The 17,695-nt window shown below is 43.5% G+C and overlaps 1 protein-coding gene and 1 long non-coding RNA gene across 2 annotated transcripts in view; one reads left to right on the top strand and one right to left on the bottom strand.

Annotated features, from left to right (window-relative positions):
* The window catches only part of OTOA (otoancorin), a 37,793-nt gene extending 20,589 nt beyond the window's left edge, over positions 1 to 17,204 (top strand). Inside the window, exons 22-29 of the mRNA XM_081840168.1 lie at positions 2,396 to 2,583; positions 6,016 to 6,171; positions 7,097 to 7,239; positions 9,026 to 9,162; positions 10,256 to 10,353; positions 12,737 to 12,929; positions 16,470 to 16,565; positions 17,114 to 17,204. Of these exons, the coding sequence (XP_081696294.1) occupies positions 2,396 to 2,583; positions 6,016 to 6,171; positions 7,097 to 7,239; positions 9,026 to 9,162; positions 10,256 to 10,353; positions 12,737 to 12,929; positions 16,470 to 16,537 (983 nt within the window). The 3' untranslated portion in view covers positions 16,538 to 16,565; positions 17,114 to 17,204. The remainder of the gene's footprint in view (positions 1 to 2,395; positions 2,584 to 6,015; positions 6,172 to 7,096; positions 7,240 to 9,025; positions 9,163 to 10,255; positions 10,354 to 12,736; positions 12,930 to 16,469; positions 16,566 to 17,113) is intronic.
* On the bottom strand, positions 13,621 to 15,838 carry LOC309329388. Its single transcript, XR_014151112.1, has 2 exons — positions 15,595 to 15,838; positions 13,621 to 13,697 (listed from the first exon to the last, which is right to left on the bottom strand). It is a non-coding gene; the product is annotated as an uncharacterized lncRNA (long non-coding RNA).
* Positions 17,205 to 17,695: the final 491 nt, after the last annotated feature.

Genomic DNA, 17,695 nt, shown 5'->3' with positions numbered 1-17,695 from the left:
GCAATTCCAGTTTGACAGATGATGAATGGATTTTTGCTAGTACGACATCAGATTTACTGTTTGTTTATTATTGACCCTCCCTCCATTGGCCCAGCAGACACAATCTTGTTAGAATGTTTTGCTGGCTTCTGTAGTTCTGTTTGATTGAAGCAAATCCTTCCTTTCGCTTCCGTTCCAAGTACAAATCTCTTTGGTACATCCTCGCTGTAATTTGCTTAGTGAGGGAAAACTCGGCTCCTAATCAGCATCTGTGATGCTCTACTTTATTACAGGAGATAGCCCAATGCAAAGTTGCTTTCTTTTTTAGTTAAAATTGCAAAGCCACACTTTTCTAAGGGCTCGGACAGATGTTAACTGATTTTTTTTATTTTTTTATTTTTTTTAAAAAAAGATGTTGGCTGATGCATCCCAGTAAGTGCTAGTGCTTGGAAGCTTTTTAAGCTCAAGGGCCACATTCCCTTTAGGGCAAGCTTCTGGGGGCCATATGTGAGAACAGGTGAGACCAGAGGCAAAAGTGAGTGGAGCAAGGAATGTAAATTTAACCTTTTTACAGTAGCCCAGTTTTTACACATACACACACACACACACTTCTTTATCTTCCATGCATGCAAGCATTATCAGAGTGTAAGGACACGTTTCCAGCCAGGCAAAATTGTTGAAGTACATTACAAAGCTGGACCACTGAAGGGTGTGGCTTGGAGAGAGTGTGTATTGCAGTTATTAATATTGCGCTTTTGGAAGCAATAGGATAAATGAAAACTGATTCTCCTTGAAATAAAAATTGTCCAGTCTAAAAAATATGGTTCAAAAGCTTTACTAACGGAACTTGTTCCAAAACAGACACTCAAAACGACGTTACATCCAAATAGTTGCATCATATCGTGTTGTTATGGGATAAGGGGGCTGCTCGTGCGTAAATGGTTAAGCTCTCAAATCTTTGCAATCAGTTTCTAAACTCTCCCAGTCCGCGGAGCCATGGGTGCATGGCTACCTCAATCGCTGGCAGAATCCGTCAGTGGGCGCTTCCGGAATTTGCGCCAACATAAGAGTTCCTTGACGGAAACTCTCCTTCGGGATTCTCGGCATGACAGTTTCCTGCGCGGAGTAGGCGTCCCCAGCGGAGGTCCTGAGCCCTCCCCGCTGTTCTCACTGGAAGCATCTTGGAGCCATTCCTCCGACTGAGTTTCTGCAGGAGCTCTCCCTCTCCCCCTGCTGGTTCCTTCCTCAGCATCCGAGGGTCTCTTAGCCTCTGTGAGCCCTTCCACCACCTGACTCTCCGATGGCAGTTCCCTGACACATGTGCTTGTCCAAGCACAGGTACAGCGTCTTAGAAATATGAAATTACTTCATCCAGAACTGCAAAACCAAAGCTCTGTCCCTCTGCACACAGCCGGCATTCCAGCCTGAGGCTGTGTTCCTGGAGAGGGAGTCATTAGCACAGAACAAAGACTGACTTTAGATCAGATGAGAAAGATATTCAGTTGCAAATCACCATTTTGTGTGAGTTGAACACTTCATGACGGAGGAGCAGAGATAGGTACATTCTTAGTTACTGGTAATTATTAGTTGTAAGGGTCTCTGCTGCCCTTGCTTAGCTTCAATCACTCGTGCTGCCTTGCCCCTGTGGTTGAGGGGGCCGGAGTTGAGCCGCATCAGCATGCCATGTGTGCACCCCCCCCAAGCATGCACGCATGACATCAGCACGCCCTGCAGTGCGCTCACATACCCCATGGCGTGCTGATGTCCCTTGCACATGAGACAGTGTCACTTGTGCACAACCACCGCAGAACTTTGAGGGGGCCCAGCCCCTTATTGAAATTTTTCACGGGGTGGCCCCCTAGCTCCCCTCCTACTTGGCATGCCTGGCTTCAATGGACTTTTACAATGTTACACCTTGTGCAATACACATACAAAGTTATTTTCCATTTCAATGTACAATTATACTTAATGGTGTGGCCTGGGGAGAGTCCCAAGGGCCAGGTAGGGAAGCCTGGAGGGCCAAATTTCCCCCTAGACCAGAGGACTCCCATTCCTGGCCTAAGCTGTCTCAGCCTAACTTATTCAATGTAGGCGATAGCTGAAATCCAAATGCGCTTGGGATATCCAAGGCAAAAACCCTCGCACATGGAGCCCTGGAGCCCTGTAACAGGAAGTTTAAGGTGATAAGTCCCTCTCCCCCCCCCCCAGAGAAATAGAAGTGTCAAATGAAACATCTGCACTGTGGTAGTAACCTGCCTTGTAATGGAAGTTGTTGTTGCTGCCCCCCACCGCCTGCCCAACATGGCAGTAATCTTGCAAAAGATTAGCATTACGATCTAATTACCGCTTAGCATTACAGTCAATGAGTTTGTGTCGGTGATTAACCTCTCTGCAAATATATCTTCTTCAGTACCAGATTGCGCAGACGTCATGGCACCTTCCTCAGAGGAGATTATGAAATTATCAGGAGCCAACATGTTCTGGTCAGCTCAAGAGCTGGCCTGCATGGATCCGGGCACTTTCGCCAAGACTGTGGAATTCCTTGGCTCTGTGGTTCATTTCGATACCTCTCAGCTTGCTGCGCTGAAAGAGAAAGCTAAGGAGGTAGCTATCAAGAGTTGTTTTTTTTACCAAACTTCCTTAGATGTGCATTTACCTCAAGTAAAGGGTAGTTAGTGGGGTCAAGTGATTCCCGCTTTGAGCAGCAGCAAGATTCCATGGGGTTCCTGGCGCTAAAACCAGGGTTGTGTTTCAATGGGAAAATCGAGGCACACCAGAATCTAGCGTCTTTGGGAAATATGATTTATTGGACACATATTTACTCCTAAAGCTTTCGATGGAGGGAGGGTGCAATGGCGCATCGGCCCTCTCTCTCCCTAGCACCGCTGCGCCAGGCCTCTGTTTCCCTTTCTCTTAGGTGAAATCCCCAGTGGAGAATGAATCACGAGCGGCAGTGGGTTTTTCTTTTGGGAAAACAGGTTGCAAACAAACTTTATTATAACAGATGTAATCAAGGAGTTTTGGTTCTTCTTCTTCCACAGAAATGGAACAAGCAGTGCTGTTGCTTTTTATTAAAACTTTTCTGTCTCAAGTTATAGGCTGTATGCTGTTCAGGCTTAAGGTTACTTTCTTCCATAGATCAGACTTCTCCACACACACTTCAGGAACTTAGGTTTTTAACTGGGCTGTTTCCCTTACATACCCCCAAATCCTCCTTGGAATAACACTCGGAATCACTACTGCCCTTTCCTGCCAGAGTATTCCCTCTGAGGATCCTTTTTCCTGTGAACATGGTGTAGGACTGTGTCTTGTCTATTTTTAACAGTGTTCTGGAGATTCAGAACCTTAGAGCATATACTGAGAGTTCTCGGCTCTCCTCAGCTCTACCACCTGTCAGAACAAACCCTCCTGACAGAATCCCCCTCACAGACCCCATGAATCTCTCCCACAGTCTCTCACTCCCCTCCAAGATTCATGGGGTCCATAGCAGCAGCCAGCCATTGCTCCCAGTCTCTCAGTACAGCCTCCTCCAGCCAGTGCCAAGATGGTTCTGCCTCCTTCCTCCTTGTTCCCAAAACACCTTTAAATTTCAAAAAGGACAATTTTTCCTGTGACATCACATCACCCCATCACCTTGGCAGCCTCCCAAACCTCCTGTCTCTGTCCACTCCTCGCAACAGGCGGGGAATGATAGCTATTGCCCTTAATGGCTCCCCATTGATCCTTAATTGTTTTGAAGTTAGCTAGCCTGGCCTGGAATTCCTTGTCTGTCCCAGTTCTGCTGCTTGTATTGTCCCTTCATATCCCAAATATTATCTGAATACTACCATTTATTCATTTCTGCCATTTCCTAACAGACTCTGGTATCCTAGATCTATGACAATAGGTTGAATGTCGGCTTAAAGCCAAACGAGGGCTGGATCTACACCCAGGGGGAAAAGCACACTATAAATAAGTCATAAATTAAATCGTTATAACAAAAGAAAAAGAAAAACTCTATGTAAAATTGCATAGACAAAGTTTTGTGCTCTACAGCACCATCTGGTGTTGCATGTTTACAACACAGTTATAGTGTAACATGAATAATGTAGCTGAGTCCTAGATGGGGAAGGGCTGTAGCTCCGTGGTAGAACATCTGCCTTGCATGCAGAAGGTTACAAGTTCAATCCCCGTCATCTCTGACAGTTTTTAAAATATTTGTGATTTGTCTCAGAACAGATTACACTCCCATGTGAATTTGGAGTTGCATGTATAGGAGAAATTTGCACTAAAATGCTGGTGACTTTTCATGAGGATTTTAAAAAATCACAAATTAACACGGAAATGTGGAGAGCTGGATTTAAGATTGGAAAGATGAGAAACAGAGAGAAACCAAGACATATTTGCCCATCTCTAACTGGCAGTGTGAAGGTCCTATATGGGGTGTCCTAATCTTCCTCCTCCGAGGAAACCACAGATTCCCAGGGCTGCACAGTGCTTACAATCTGACAGTTTCTGCTCCCACCCCAATGAAAGAAAAGAAAAAAGCCAGTGGCTGCCACAATTTACATGCGGGGAGGAACGCTGCAACCATAGAACAAGCCAAAGCCACTTCAATCTTAACAGCAAGATTGATCCGATGATTTGCTGTCATGAGTCAAAAGCTGCTTGCTGAGTTTTTTTTGAAAAAAATTCCTTAGAGGGAGATCTCTCCAGCCCATAGAAATTACCATCAAGATTAGCATGCGCCAGCTGTGCTCAGCTGGAAGATACGTGCTTACTTCTGTAATGTACTAAACCATGCATAATCCTTCAGGCAGCAGGTATTTTTAGCAAAACTACATTGTTAAGCTCAAACCAAAAGACAGCCATAGCTCTGAAATAATTTTTGCAGGAGAACTTATTTTGTTTTGTGTTTTTAATATTATTATTATAGTTTTTTTAAAAATATATAATACAAAAACAATTATAAACGCACACCTCCCCAAATATCAACTAAAAGTAAGGGGCATATGTGCATACTTGACATTTTAAATTCTTAGCAGTTTTCATCAGATATTTCAAAAGGTGTAGATTTCTTGTTATATTCTTAGAATAAATTCCATTAATGTTCCAAAATATGGTCTGAAGCTCAACATCAAAAAAACGAAGATCATGGCCACTGGGCCCATCACCTCCTGGCAAATAGAAGGGGAAGAAATTGAGGCAGTGAGAGATTTTACTTTCTTGGACTCCATGATCACTGCAGATGGTGACAGCAGTCACGAAATTAAAAGACACCTGCTCCTTGGGAGAAAGGCGATGGCAAACCTAGACAGCATCTTAAAAAGCAGAGACATCACCTTGCCAACAAAGGTCCGTATAGTTAAAGCCATGGTTTTCCCGGTAGTGATGTATGGAAGTGAGAGCTGGACCATAAAGAAGGCTGATCGCCAAAGAATTGATGCTTTTGAATTATAGTGCTGGAGGAGACTCTTGAGAGTCCCAAGGACTGCAAGAAGATCAAACCTACCCATTCTGAAGGAAATCAGCCCTGAGTGCTCACTGGAAGGACAGATCGTGAAGCTGAGGCTCCAATACTTTGGCCACCTCATGAGAAGAGAAGACTCCCTGGAAAAGACCCTGATGTTGGGAAAGATTGAGGGCACAAGGAGAAGGGGACAACAGAGGACGAGATGGTTGGACAGTGTCCTCGAAGCTACAAACATGAGCCTGACCAAACTGTGGGAGGCAGTGGAAGACAGGAGTGCCTGGCATGCTCTGGTCCATGGGGTCACAAAAAGTCAGACACGACGAAACGACTAAACAATGTTCCATATGTCAAACCAGCAGATAGGAGTAACCGTTGTTTTGATTTATTTATTTTTTAATATAAACTAATGTTACTTGTTTTACCCCTTATGTGTGGCTGTGATCTTTGTTTACTTTATGCCACATTATTAATTTTAAATGATAATTTGTTTTTAAAAAGTTATCTTTTAAAAAGTGAGGTGTCACACCTTCTGCCCTGGGAGAATTTCTGGCTAACCCCAATATATTGTTGTTGTTGTTTTAAAGTCTTGGGGGCCCCTGACAAGCTGGAAGAGCTACCACATAGTTTCGCTTGGGCACATTGCTGCAGTGCTAAATGAGACTGAAATTGGAATGCTGGATTTGGGTTCTATTGATACCGTTGTGGCACTCAGCCAGCAAACAGAATGGAGCCCTACGCAGGTGAGTGCGTCCAATTGGTGAATCCACTGTAGGGTGGTTGCCATCAGTGCTGGATTTACGTGTAAGCTAAACAAGCTATAGCAGAGGTCAGCAAACTTTTTCAGCAGGGGGCCAGTCCACTGTCCCTCAGACCTTCTGGGGGGCCGGACTATATTTTGAAGGGGAAAAAGTATGAACGAATTCCTTGTAAAAACACGCTGATTCCCAGACCATCTTGCGGGCCGGATTTAGAAGGTGATTGGGCTGGATCTGGCCTCCAGGCCTTAGTTTTCCTATCCATGAGCTATAGCTTAGGGCCCCACTCTCTTGGGGGCCCCCCGAAAATTAAAGGAAAAAAACATGGATGCACATTTCCAAAATATAAGATAAAAAAAACCAAATAAAATAAAACCTACCTACAGCAACAGTGTTTTGTGTTGTGTAGGCTCCTATGATGCAAGTAATGGGCCCCGCCTGCTAGCTTGCTTCCTCAAATATCACTGGTTTGCTCCTTTCTGTATATAGGGGGCCTACGTTCTGCATGGACTGCTTGCATGGCAACATGTGCAAATGGCTTTAGATATCTATTAGGTCCATAAATTACCATAGGGCAAATATTCAACACAAAAAACAGTGATGTTTTTGACAAAGCTGGACATATAACGGGCCCCATTACCTTCAGGACAGTAGCTAAGGGCCTCATCAAACCTAAATCTGGCCCTGGTTGCCATGTAGAAAAACTGGCAGCTGATTGGGAACGGGCAGGGGGGCGGTTGGCTTCCCCTTTGCTGAGCCAGAGATGTTAGCACATTCCTAGCTAGTGGCTCTTCCCGCTCTACAGCAGCTCCATGTGGCAGAAAGGGCTGGGAAGGGCGACATTGCAAAACCCCCCACCGCTTTTAACCGCTTTTAACTGAGTTAGATCTTCGTTGTGTTTGTTTTTCAGGCCAGGTCGATTTTACAGGTCTTTCTGGAAGACTCAGGTCAAGGAATGAACACCCTGAAAAGCTTTGATTTGGCTGGACTAGGCCATAATCTTTGTGCTCTGAACTCCACAGAGATCGAATCTATAAATGCAGTTGAGTTCAGGTACAGCGCCACATTTCTTCCATTAACAATGCACTTACGAAAGATAAATTAGAAAAAAGATAAAGTTGTACGGCTTTTATTGTGATCTCTGATTTTATTTTGCATGTTGAGCTAATTTTTTAAAAAAGTTGCTTAGAGACTCTTCATGTAGCAAGCAACTAATAAACTGAATAAATAAATAATAATATTAAAAGTAAAAATCATAAACTTTTTTGAGAAATGTTCCTTACCAAAAAAATAATAATAATCCCCAGGCTTACAATAAAGAGTACTAAAACAGAATACAGTTAAAACCAATGTGTGAAATACTAATAGTATTAGCAACAGTAGTAAAAGCATATTAGCTCGAAATCTAGCAGCTCCGAGGGCCTTCTGGCGGTTCCCTCACTGCGAGAAGTGAGGTTACAGGGAACCAGGCAGAGGGCCGCCTTCTTGGTAGTGGCACCCGCCCTATGGAACGCCCTCCTATCAGATGTCAAGGAAATAAACAACTATCTGACTTTTAGAAAACATCTGAAGGCAGCCCTGTTTAGGGAATTTTTAAATGTTTGATCGTGTTTTTAATATTCTGTTGGGAGCTGTCCAGAGTGGCTGGGGTATGTATGTATGTATGTATGTATGTATGAATAAATCAATAAATATCATTAAGAAACCCTGACAGTTAAACATTAAAAGGTCTTGGGACTAGTGGAAATACGTATGTTATGTGCACCCTGAAGTTCAGGAGAGGACCTCTTCACACAACAGAGAACTGAATTATGGAATTCGCTCCAACAACAAGCAGTGATGGCCACCAACTTGGATAGCATTAAAAGAGGATTTGACAAATCCATGGAGGACAAGGCTAATAGCCATGATGTGTATTGTTCTACCTCTGTTGTGGCAGGCAGTCTGCCTCCCATTGCCAGTTTCTGCAAATCACAAGCGAGGGAGAGGACTGTGGCACTCAAGTCTTGCTTATGAGCTTCCCATTGAGGCATCTGACTGACCACTGTGAGAGCAGAATGCAGGACTAGATGGGCCATTCATTGGCCTGACCCAACAGGGCTAGGGTTGCCAGACCTCCAGTCTTGCCTGAAGTCTCCAGGTTTGGCTGGTCCCCTCCAAGTGACGGATGGGGAGCCTGAATCTACAGGTGGGCAAGATTCCCTTCGAAGCTTCAGCCCAGCAGGGGCTGGCTGCAAATGATAGCGTAGGTACACTTTGGGGTGTCTGCCTTCCTCTGCTCCTTTTTCTTAATTAACCTCCATCTCATGGGGTTGCCCTATGATGTCACCGAGGAATGCCTCCATGACATCATCACCAGGGACCACCCCAAAGTTCCAGGTTTGGGCCCTGCAATCTCAGGGTCTGCGATACTCCTGACCTGAGAACCCTAAGCAGGGCTTTTCTTATGTTAAGCTATGAATCATGAACTAGTGCCAGGTGCAAGCCCACTCAAAAAGAAAGAAAGTGCAAATTATTGCCTTGATCAACATATTAAATATTATTTGCTATCTCATCTTTTTTCATTTGATATGCAGCTCATGCACAGAACAGCTTCACACATGGCTTCTTCCGCCGCCGCACGAGTGTCAAAATTTTCAGGTGATAATTGCACATGTATATATGGAAGCCGTGGGAAGCAGCAAAATAGATACTCATCGTGCAAACGAACGTGATATTATTATGATTCCTTACAGCTGTCTAGGAAGAATCTCATGCGTGAAGCGCCACTAAGTCTACTTTAATAGTCAGGCTTTTCCAACTGTGTAAAATTACAGTCCCCTTTTTGCCCTTTCTGCAGTGCTGTTGTTTCAAGAATTGGCTCTCTGCCATGCAGCACAAACGTTCTGAAAGAGTTTAAGAAGAAGGCAGAGTCTGTGTTTGGAATTGCTACAGGGTGGGACAGATCTATCCTGCAGGAGATTGGCAACATTGCAGGTAAGGAGGCTTGCATCCATATCAAGGATGTTCTAAGAGATGTGGTCCACCTTGTACCCTATATCTCTGAATCAGAAGACTTTAGGGGAAATAGGGAAAAGATGAATTGAGATTCCTGGAGCCTAACAACTGCTCGCCTGTATCTGGTCACCATTAACCTTAGATCCAATATTGGTGGGATGTTGTGGTGGCCTACAATGTAACCAAGTTAGGAGCAATTGACCCCATTGAAATAAAAGAGTTTTAAAGTGCAATCCTATGCATGTCTGCTTGAAATATGTTCCATTGTGTTCAATGGGACATGTGTCAGGGTGACTGTGGGATGTATCCAACTAAGTTTACTCAGCTGGGATAGCTCAGTCGGTAGAGCATGAGACTCTCAATCTCAAGGTCATGGGTTTGAGCCCAACGTTGGGCAAAATATTCCTGCATTGCAGGGGGTTGGACTAGATGACCCCCGTTGTCCCTTTGAACTCTACAAATTCTATTATTCTGAGCAGTCCCACCGAAATGAATAAACCTAACATATATTAATTTCAGTGTGTCTGCTCTGAGTTGGACTGCTGTTGGATACAACCCTATGGGTTGTGTCATTCCTTCTGAATAGACCCATTGAAATGAATGGGCAGGACTCGCTCGTGTTCATTAACTTTAGTGGGCCTACTCTGAGCATGGTTAACATTGGCAACTATGCTATGGCGGATTGTGCGACGTTGGCTTATAATATGTGTTTTATATGTTCCTTATATGAATGTTTTGGGAGATGGGAAAGAACACAAGCAGAAATGGCAACTTCTGCCCTTAAAACAGAAACAAAAGGAAAAAGAAAATTGGATTAATAAGGTGCACTTTTACAAGGGCTGCACATCGAACGTTTCATTTAACTGCAGAGAAGCGCCTTGTTTTCTTAAAGGCCTGATTTCCCAGAGGTGTCTGAAAACATTTTAGAATCAAATATTGATCAGCTAAAGCATACAGAGGCTCTGAAATGTACGTTTGCCCCAAATTCAGCCTAATCCACCGTGGTGTGCACTAAGTAAGCTGCATTCTGATCTCTTTTTCTCACTCTCTCAATCTTTTCCTCTCTCTCTAGCTGGCTTAAATGGGGAAGAATTAAAAGCTCTTGATAAAGAATTGATGCCCTATTTCCATCCAACAGCAATAAAATATATCCCTGATGAAATCTTCAAAGTAAGTGTTGTGGATGTTTTGATTCTTTCCCCCATTACTTCTGCTTTGTTATAAACAGTGACGTGAATGCATATCTTCATTCGGAGAACACTTTGAAGGGCTTCTTCTTAAGTCGCTAGAAATAGTAAAGTAGGGTGTAGTGGCAGGGGTGGGGAAATTTTGGCCCTCCAGATGCTGCTGCACTACAACTCCCATCACCCCTGGGTATTGGCCATGCTTGCTGGGGCTGATGGGAGTTGTAGTCCAACAGCATCTGGGGGGGACCAAAGGTCCCATACACCTGGTTAGAGTTTCAGACGACTAGGGTCCAAATCCCCATTTTGCCACGAAGCTTACTTTGGGACCACGGGCCAATTATTACCTCTTAGCCCAACCTACCTGACAGGGTTGTTCTGACATTCAAAGGGCAGCGTAAACAAATAGTCAATAATAGGTAACAATGGCCATGTTCCAGCAAAGCTGATATCTCTCTATATAGTTGCATTTACTCCATGGTGAAGCTAAGGACATAAAAGAGTTCCCCTGGGGTTTGCAGCATATTCCGGTAGCTTGTGCATGCTCGATTTTTTAAGTCCAGTGAATGATAGCAATGTGTTATGCACATAACATGAAGTAGATATTGAGGAGATTTTCATTTACTCTGCGTTATAAAAGCGAACCCAATGTAATTTGAAATTCCTGGACTTATACACAGGTCAGAACACGGTTAAGCAGGATCCACAGGCAAGTCACAAGGCCATCCCAGCTGGGTCACAGCAAAGCTGTTGCCACCATATTGGTCTCTAGCTAAGGCTCATCAGACCACTGATAGTCCATTAATCCCGTCATTGGGGTTCCATATATGTAGCAGAGCTATTTCACTAAACTTTGGCGTCACCCCCTCTCCACCATGTTGCTTGTTGATTTTTTAACCAAAGAGAAATAGCTTTGTGATGCAACCTCTACTGCAAGGGTTGCTGTTTGAGAAAGTCCAAAAAAAGCTCCTTTCCTCTTGATGAAAGTCAATATCTGGGCTCTCTCATCCTTTTTATTTTTGTAAACTCTAAATGGGGAAAGAGAATTTTTTTGAAAGATGAAGAATGTTCTACAAAATCAAGGAGAACTCAGAGGTGCTATTATAGGTGTCAGTCGCACAAATTGCCATCTTTGTTCTACGTGGAAAGATAATTACTGTGCAATTATAACAGTAGCCGGTTTTCAAAGAAGGCTTAATAATATGGCCTCACTCGACAGATTATTTTGCACCTGAAGAAAAGATCCGACAGCCGAGGCAGTCGATGACATCTCTTCGGTTTTGTGGATCACATTGATTGCATCATTGTTTTTCCAGTGTAACATTTTGCAAGCACAAATGAAGACAGACGGTTGACTCCGAAGCTGATGATGTGAAACGATGGAGCAGAAACCGCTAGGAGGATAAATTGTCATATGTGGGAGATTGCTTGGTGCAGGTGTATTGTCTTCTCCAGCTCCTGCATCTGGTTTACCATCACACAACAGCAAGATACACAACCTTCTATGTTGTATAGATGAAAATGCAGATACTCCTGGATTCTTGTGATCATACACACGATAGATAGATAGATAGATAGATAGATAGATAGATAGATAGATAGATATAGATGATAGAAGATAGATGATAGATAGATGATAGATAGATAGATAGATAGATAGATAGATAGATAGATAGATAGATGATAGATATGATAGATAGATAGGAAGGATTTTCAGGAATAATTAAATACATAAGCAGAGGATGTTATCTGTTCAATAAAGTATGTTGATATAACTGCATTACACTGTTATATTTCCCTCACTCAGCAAACAAACATACATAGAACCACTAACAAATTAACTAAATGAAACAAACTAAATCCCCCCAGTGTTAGTCATGTCCATTTATTTCAATGGGTCTACTCTGAGTAGGGCTAATACTGCTTGCAACTCTTCCTCCAAGTTGTTCAAGGTAGCATATCAGCTTCCATTTTATCTAGTTCAGCACATGAATCGCTACCCCACACTGGCTCCTATGTGCTGTACTGTATACTGAATGCATTTACTCTGCAATGCCCTGTGTGCTGCTCACTTTTCAATCATCTGGTGCTCCTGTACAGGAAAATCCTTCAAGAGTGCTGATGTGGGGTAGTGGTCAGAGTGCTGGACTAGGACCTGGGAAACCAGGGTTCAAATCCCCACTCAGCCATGAAGCTCACTGTGTGACCTCAGGCCAGTCACTGCCCCTCAGCCTAACCTCTCTCACAGGGTTGTTGTGGGGTATTAAAGGAGAAGGGGGAGAACCATGCACACTAGCTCCTTGGAGAACAAGGTTGAGATACAAACGCAATAAATAAACAACATGAAAATCTGGTTTTGCTTTGTCCAGGAGCTGTCCCCGGATCAAATAGCAAACCTTGGTCCTGAAAATGCTGCCGTGGTGACAGAGTTGCAGCGTCAGCATCTCAATGGATTGCAGCTTCAGAGTCTTCAGCTGGCGATGGATGGAGCCAGAGCAAGCACCCAGGAGCTTCCGCTCCATGAGAGCACGGTCAGACCGACATACACATCAGTTCAGAACAGTGAGTTAAAAATAATAACAACTCTCAGGCCATATTCATGTTGTTGCATGTATTCCAGTCACTGAGCACTGAGAGGCGTTCCAGCACTATGTTTGGTTTCCTTGGAATGAAGGTCAGTGGAGTTGTTGTTGTCTTTAGGATATATGGGTTTCTTAACACAAATATGCAACCTGAGTATAGGATGGAGGGGCTCACAGCATTAGCACTCCAGCAGGCTTTGCTTCCCCTTTGGGTTCCCAGCAAAATCATCTAGCCATAGCTTAAGGTCCAGCACAGAGCAAGACAAACCTCTGTGTCTCCAGCTTCCAGCAGTAGCCAAAACTTACACGCAAAAATTCCTGCTTGCTCTCTTGTTCTTCATCCTAGAATTACATGTCATCCAGCCAGGTGAGGTGAGGTGGCAAAAGGCCCACCCACTCATCTTTATGGCAACAGGACAACCTCTTTGGACATGTAACTGGACAGCTAAGGCTATGGCTTCCAGCTCACTGGATGCAGAATCACAGGCCTGGAAGGGACACACAGGTGTCACCCAGACTGACGCCCCACAAAAAGCCCTATAACATTAAGTTACATCCTTGGTCCTGTTACATCTGCTTTCTTTGACCCTAAGAAAAGGAGTAGGCCAAAGGCCCATCTAGTCTAGTATTCTGTTTCCAACCAGTACCAGACCACAGAAGAATAGGCAAACTGCAGCATTTTCTGTTTTCTTTTCTGTTTTTGTCTGAATTCTCTGACATCCATAGCACAGAGTTCTGCTCAAGGTATCTGGAAAAAACACAAAGCTCCACATAAACACAAAAGGATGCTTTCCTTTCTGTAGTATCATGCAGCCTGCTGTATACAGTACCAGAGTGCTATCCTTTCCTTGTTGCATGCATCTCATTATGTAGGACCCATATGGTAGCAACACCCTTTAATTAACACAATGGCAGCTGTAGCTTACCATCAGAAAGCAAAATTCCAGTAAGAACAATTGCTGAATGATGATTCCTTTGGTGGAGACCATGGTTTCTTAGCCCTACGTAACTTAGCATACCAATTTCTTCTTCTTCTATTTTAAAATATTGCCCCCTCCACTAAAAGTGTAAAACATAATGGTATGAAACAGACTGCAGTTTAATAAGTGATGTTTCTTTTGATTATAAAAGTTAAGGGAACCAGGCAGAGGGCCTTCACAGTAGTGGCGCCCACACTGTGGAATGCCCTCCCATCAGATGTCAAGGATTTAAATAACTTTACAACTTTTAGAAGACATCTGAAGGCAGCCCTGCATAGGGAAGTTTTTAATGTTTGGTGTTTTATTGGAAGCTGCCCAGAGTGACTGGGGCAACCCACTCAGATGGGTGGGGTACAAATAATAAAATTATCATCACCACCATGGCAAAAGCAATCAAGGATGGAGGAGCTCTGCAGCAGGATGGCTGAGCTGTTTAAAGCACTGCAAACAGGTTACAGTCTCCCCTGGAGGTAGAGGTTTGAATCCCACTTCTGGCCAGGTTACGTTTTGGGGAAGGGCCATAGCTCAGTGGCTGAACACCTACTTTGCATGCAGAAGGTCACAGATTAAATCCCTGGCACCCCTTTGTGAAACCCTGGAGATCCACTGCCAGTCAGAGAAGACAGTACTGGTCTGGATGCAACCATGGTCCTCAAGGGAAGGGCCCTGGCTCAGTGGTAGAAGATCTGCCGTGCATGCAGAAATCCCTAGCATTTCCAGACAGGGTTGGGAGAAGCTCCTGTCTGAAACCCTGGAGAGTCTCTGCCAGCCAGAGTAGACAGCAATGAGCTATATTGACCAATGGTCTGACTCAGTATAAGCCAGCATCCTATTGCTACAAAAGTTGGGTGCCACCTTCACTCTCTGTTGAGTGGTAGCAAAATTCCAGGTTGTTCCAGGTGCTCACCCAAGGCCTGTGCTTCTTTGGAGAATTGAAGACAGGGTGGAGACTGTTGTAGTTTTATGATTTATTCAGATATTTACACCTAGGTTTGGATGGAGGGAGTCCAGCTCTTACAGAATGGTCATCTCAAGAAGGGCTTGTTCCCCACAACAGTGCAACACTGGAGTCAAAGGCATCTTTCCCATCCTGCCTTTAGCCAGCATGCCCAAGATGAATCTCTGTCTTTGTTCTCTCCCTCCTTCTTCCTAGCACACCTTGCAAAATACATGGTCACCTCTCTCTCTCTCTCTCTCTCTCTCTCTCTCTCTCTCTCTCTCTCACACACACACACACACACACACACACTCACTTTGGCAACCTCTGTCTGCCCAGACCCAAGATTCCTCTTAGATGGGCCACCAACACCTTTTGTCAATTTAACACCTCTATCCTGGCTTGGAAAGGAAGCTTAGCCTGTATTTTTCCACTGGCCAGCAATTTGCCCTTTAACACTCCAAAAAATCAAAATCCTACCATTTATTAATTTCTGAGGTCTAGGGCCCCCCAACCTCACAACACTATGTTCCTATGTTAACTCGGTATAAAGCAGCTTCCCAATTATGGGATCCATAGGACCTAAATGGTTCATCCCAAGATTTCTTTATTTTTCAATGACAACTTTGGCAACATCATCCCTGTCTGTGACATCATGCGTTGCGACAGGTGACTACTATTCCCCTAGCTTGGTACAAACAGAGTAAATCAAATTTCCTTGTACTCACTGGCTCGTTGATTCTTCAGGGATAATCTCTCAAGAGAGCACAGATGTTGCTACCAGTATTCCCCCTCTGGGTTTTGGTGGAGCAAAAACAGCTGTCAGCTGACAGTGGAACTTCATTATCTCTCCTTCATGGAGGCACTGAAGAAGTTCCCATTTCCCAAATGATCTGGCAATGTTCCTTTTATGTCTGCTGTATCTTCTCAAAGGATCCTAGTCATTTCCTGCTCTTTTAACCACACACTGCAGCTGGTTTGTCCTTTCTACCTATGTAATGTAGATAAGGCACATATTGCTCATGACATCACAAAGCTCAGTAGCCTAAAACACTATGTCCGTCCCGCCTCTGAAATTCCTATTACATTATACATTTTCCCCAAACTCTACTAAGAGGTGTGGATGTAATGCTCTAATGCTTTGCCTATACTCCATAATACTTTTCTTGGTACGCCATACTCTCAACAGCACTGCAGTTCATTTACTTCCTGTATTGTGTAAATTATAGTTTGTTATTCCACCCAAACCAGAAAACTCTGGTTGCATTTGCAAAACAACTTTCAATGTGGCTTGAATGTGCATTTCTGATTTGGAAGGTAATCACAAACCATTGTTTATTTTGTTCTGGTGTAATAGCAAACTATGGTTTGCGTTGAACAGGAAGCAAGTCAACTGGAGCAAAGTGCTTACTGCTGGGAGAGTCCCCTGGAGCAAAGAGATGACTGCTATAGCTAGCAGCATGCATTACCAATAGGCCAATTTCAGTCGAGAGAATGACCTCTCTGAATCCTTCCCCCATGTTTTCTCAGATAGCTGAATTCACTAAGGTATATGTGCAAGTTAGAGATGCTGTTAATTCACAATACAATATTCTCTTTGCAGGTGCTCCAATTTCCTGCAGTTTAAGTCTTTGGGTGTTTACTGCATTCATCCTGCATCCTGTTTCCTGAATCAAGTTATCAATGTTAAGAGTTTATGGTAAGCATGCTCTTTTCAGTTTCTCTTTCTTTCTTAAAACAAAACCTTGCACACTAAGGGCGTGTGATACCATGATAGCAGCTTATTAAGAAAGCTACATTTGTGCTTTCAAACATAGTTTGAAAATGTTTGTTTTTAAATCAGGAAATACTTTTGTGGCTGGTTTTTGCTGTTGTATTCTTATGTATTTGGTAAACTGTTATTGTGAGGGTGTTCCCTCCCCACACACAACTGAAAAAATAAGATATATAAAATAGTAAAAAGATGCCCCTAATTGCCACTTTGTCTGCTTAGAAATGTGCAGTGCAGCTCTATGCATGTTTACTCAGAATTAAGTCCTATTAAGTTCAATGGAACTTGTGCCCAGAGAAGTGTGTATATGATTTAAATCTAAGGCTCCCTAGGAGCAAGTCCCATTGAACTCAATGGGGATTGGGTTTGAGCAGCCATCTAAAGGATTGTGCTGTAAGAATGCTATGTCAGGCACTAATTTTTCTGTATATTATTTCTTCCCTCCCAATATCACTCTACCTTGATGCAATTTTCAGAAGGCTACAGCTCACCTGGGTGGATACAGAAATGGTCTTTTGGACAGCCTACTGATATGGAGAAAATAAAAACATTGCAGCTTTTAAAGAAGTATGGTAGCTGTGAGTCTTAGGAATCCATTCAAGTGATGTTTTCCATCTTCCCATAACCATGGCCATAAGAAGTAGCAATGGCCATTGATTGCCATTGAGGCACTACAAAACCAGATGTAATGTTTGTAGAATAATAGCCATAGCTTTTAGAATGAATCACCAGGAGAACACACTCATGTTGAAATCCCTCAGTTGCTAAGTGTTGGGACGTGAGGCAATGGGAGACAGAACACCCATTTAGTGTCACGTGCAGTTGAATGATGATTCAAATGTACAGATATTGGCTGCTGGAAACAAGATGTTCACTATCCAGACTGCTGGCTCCATCACCCTGGTGCGAATGCTCTTAATTTACGAAAACTCCATGGGGTATTATGTGGATCAGAAGTGGGGAATCTTTCGTGGGCCCATGTGCAGTGAGCTCCCAGGAGCCAGGAAGAGTCGGTGAAACATAAGAATAAACTGACACAACAATGTTGTGGAATTGGA

This window comes from Podarcis erhardii (genome assembly GCF_964252035.2).
Source record: "Podarcis erhardii genome assembly, chromosome: 14".
NCBI classification, from domain to species: Eukaryota; Metazoa; Chordata; class Lepidosauria; order Squamata; family Lacertidae; genus Podarcis; species Podarcis erhardii.
The sequence above is the reverse complement of the archived record's forward strand: the minus strand, read 5'-3'. Positions and strand labels throughout refer to the sequence as shown.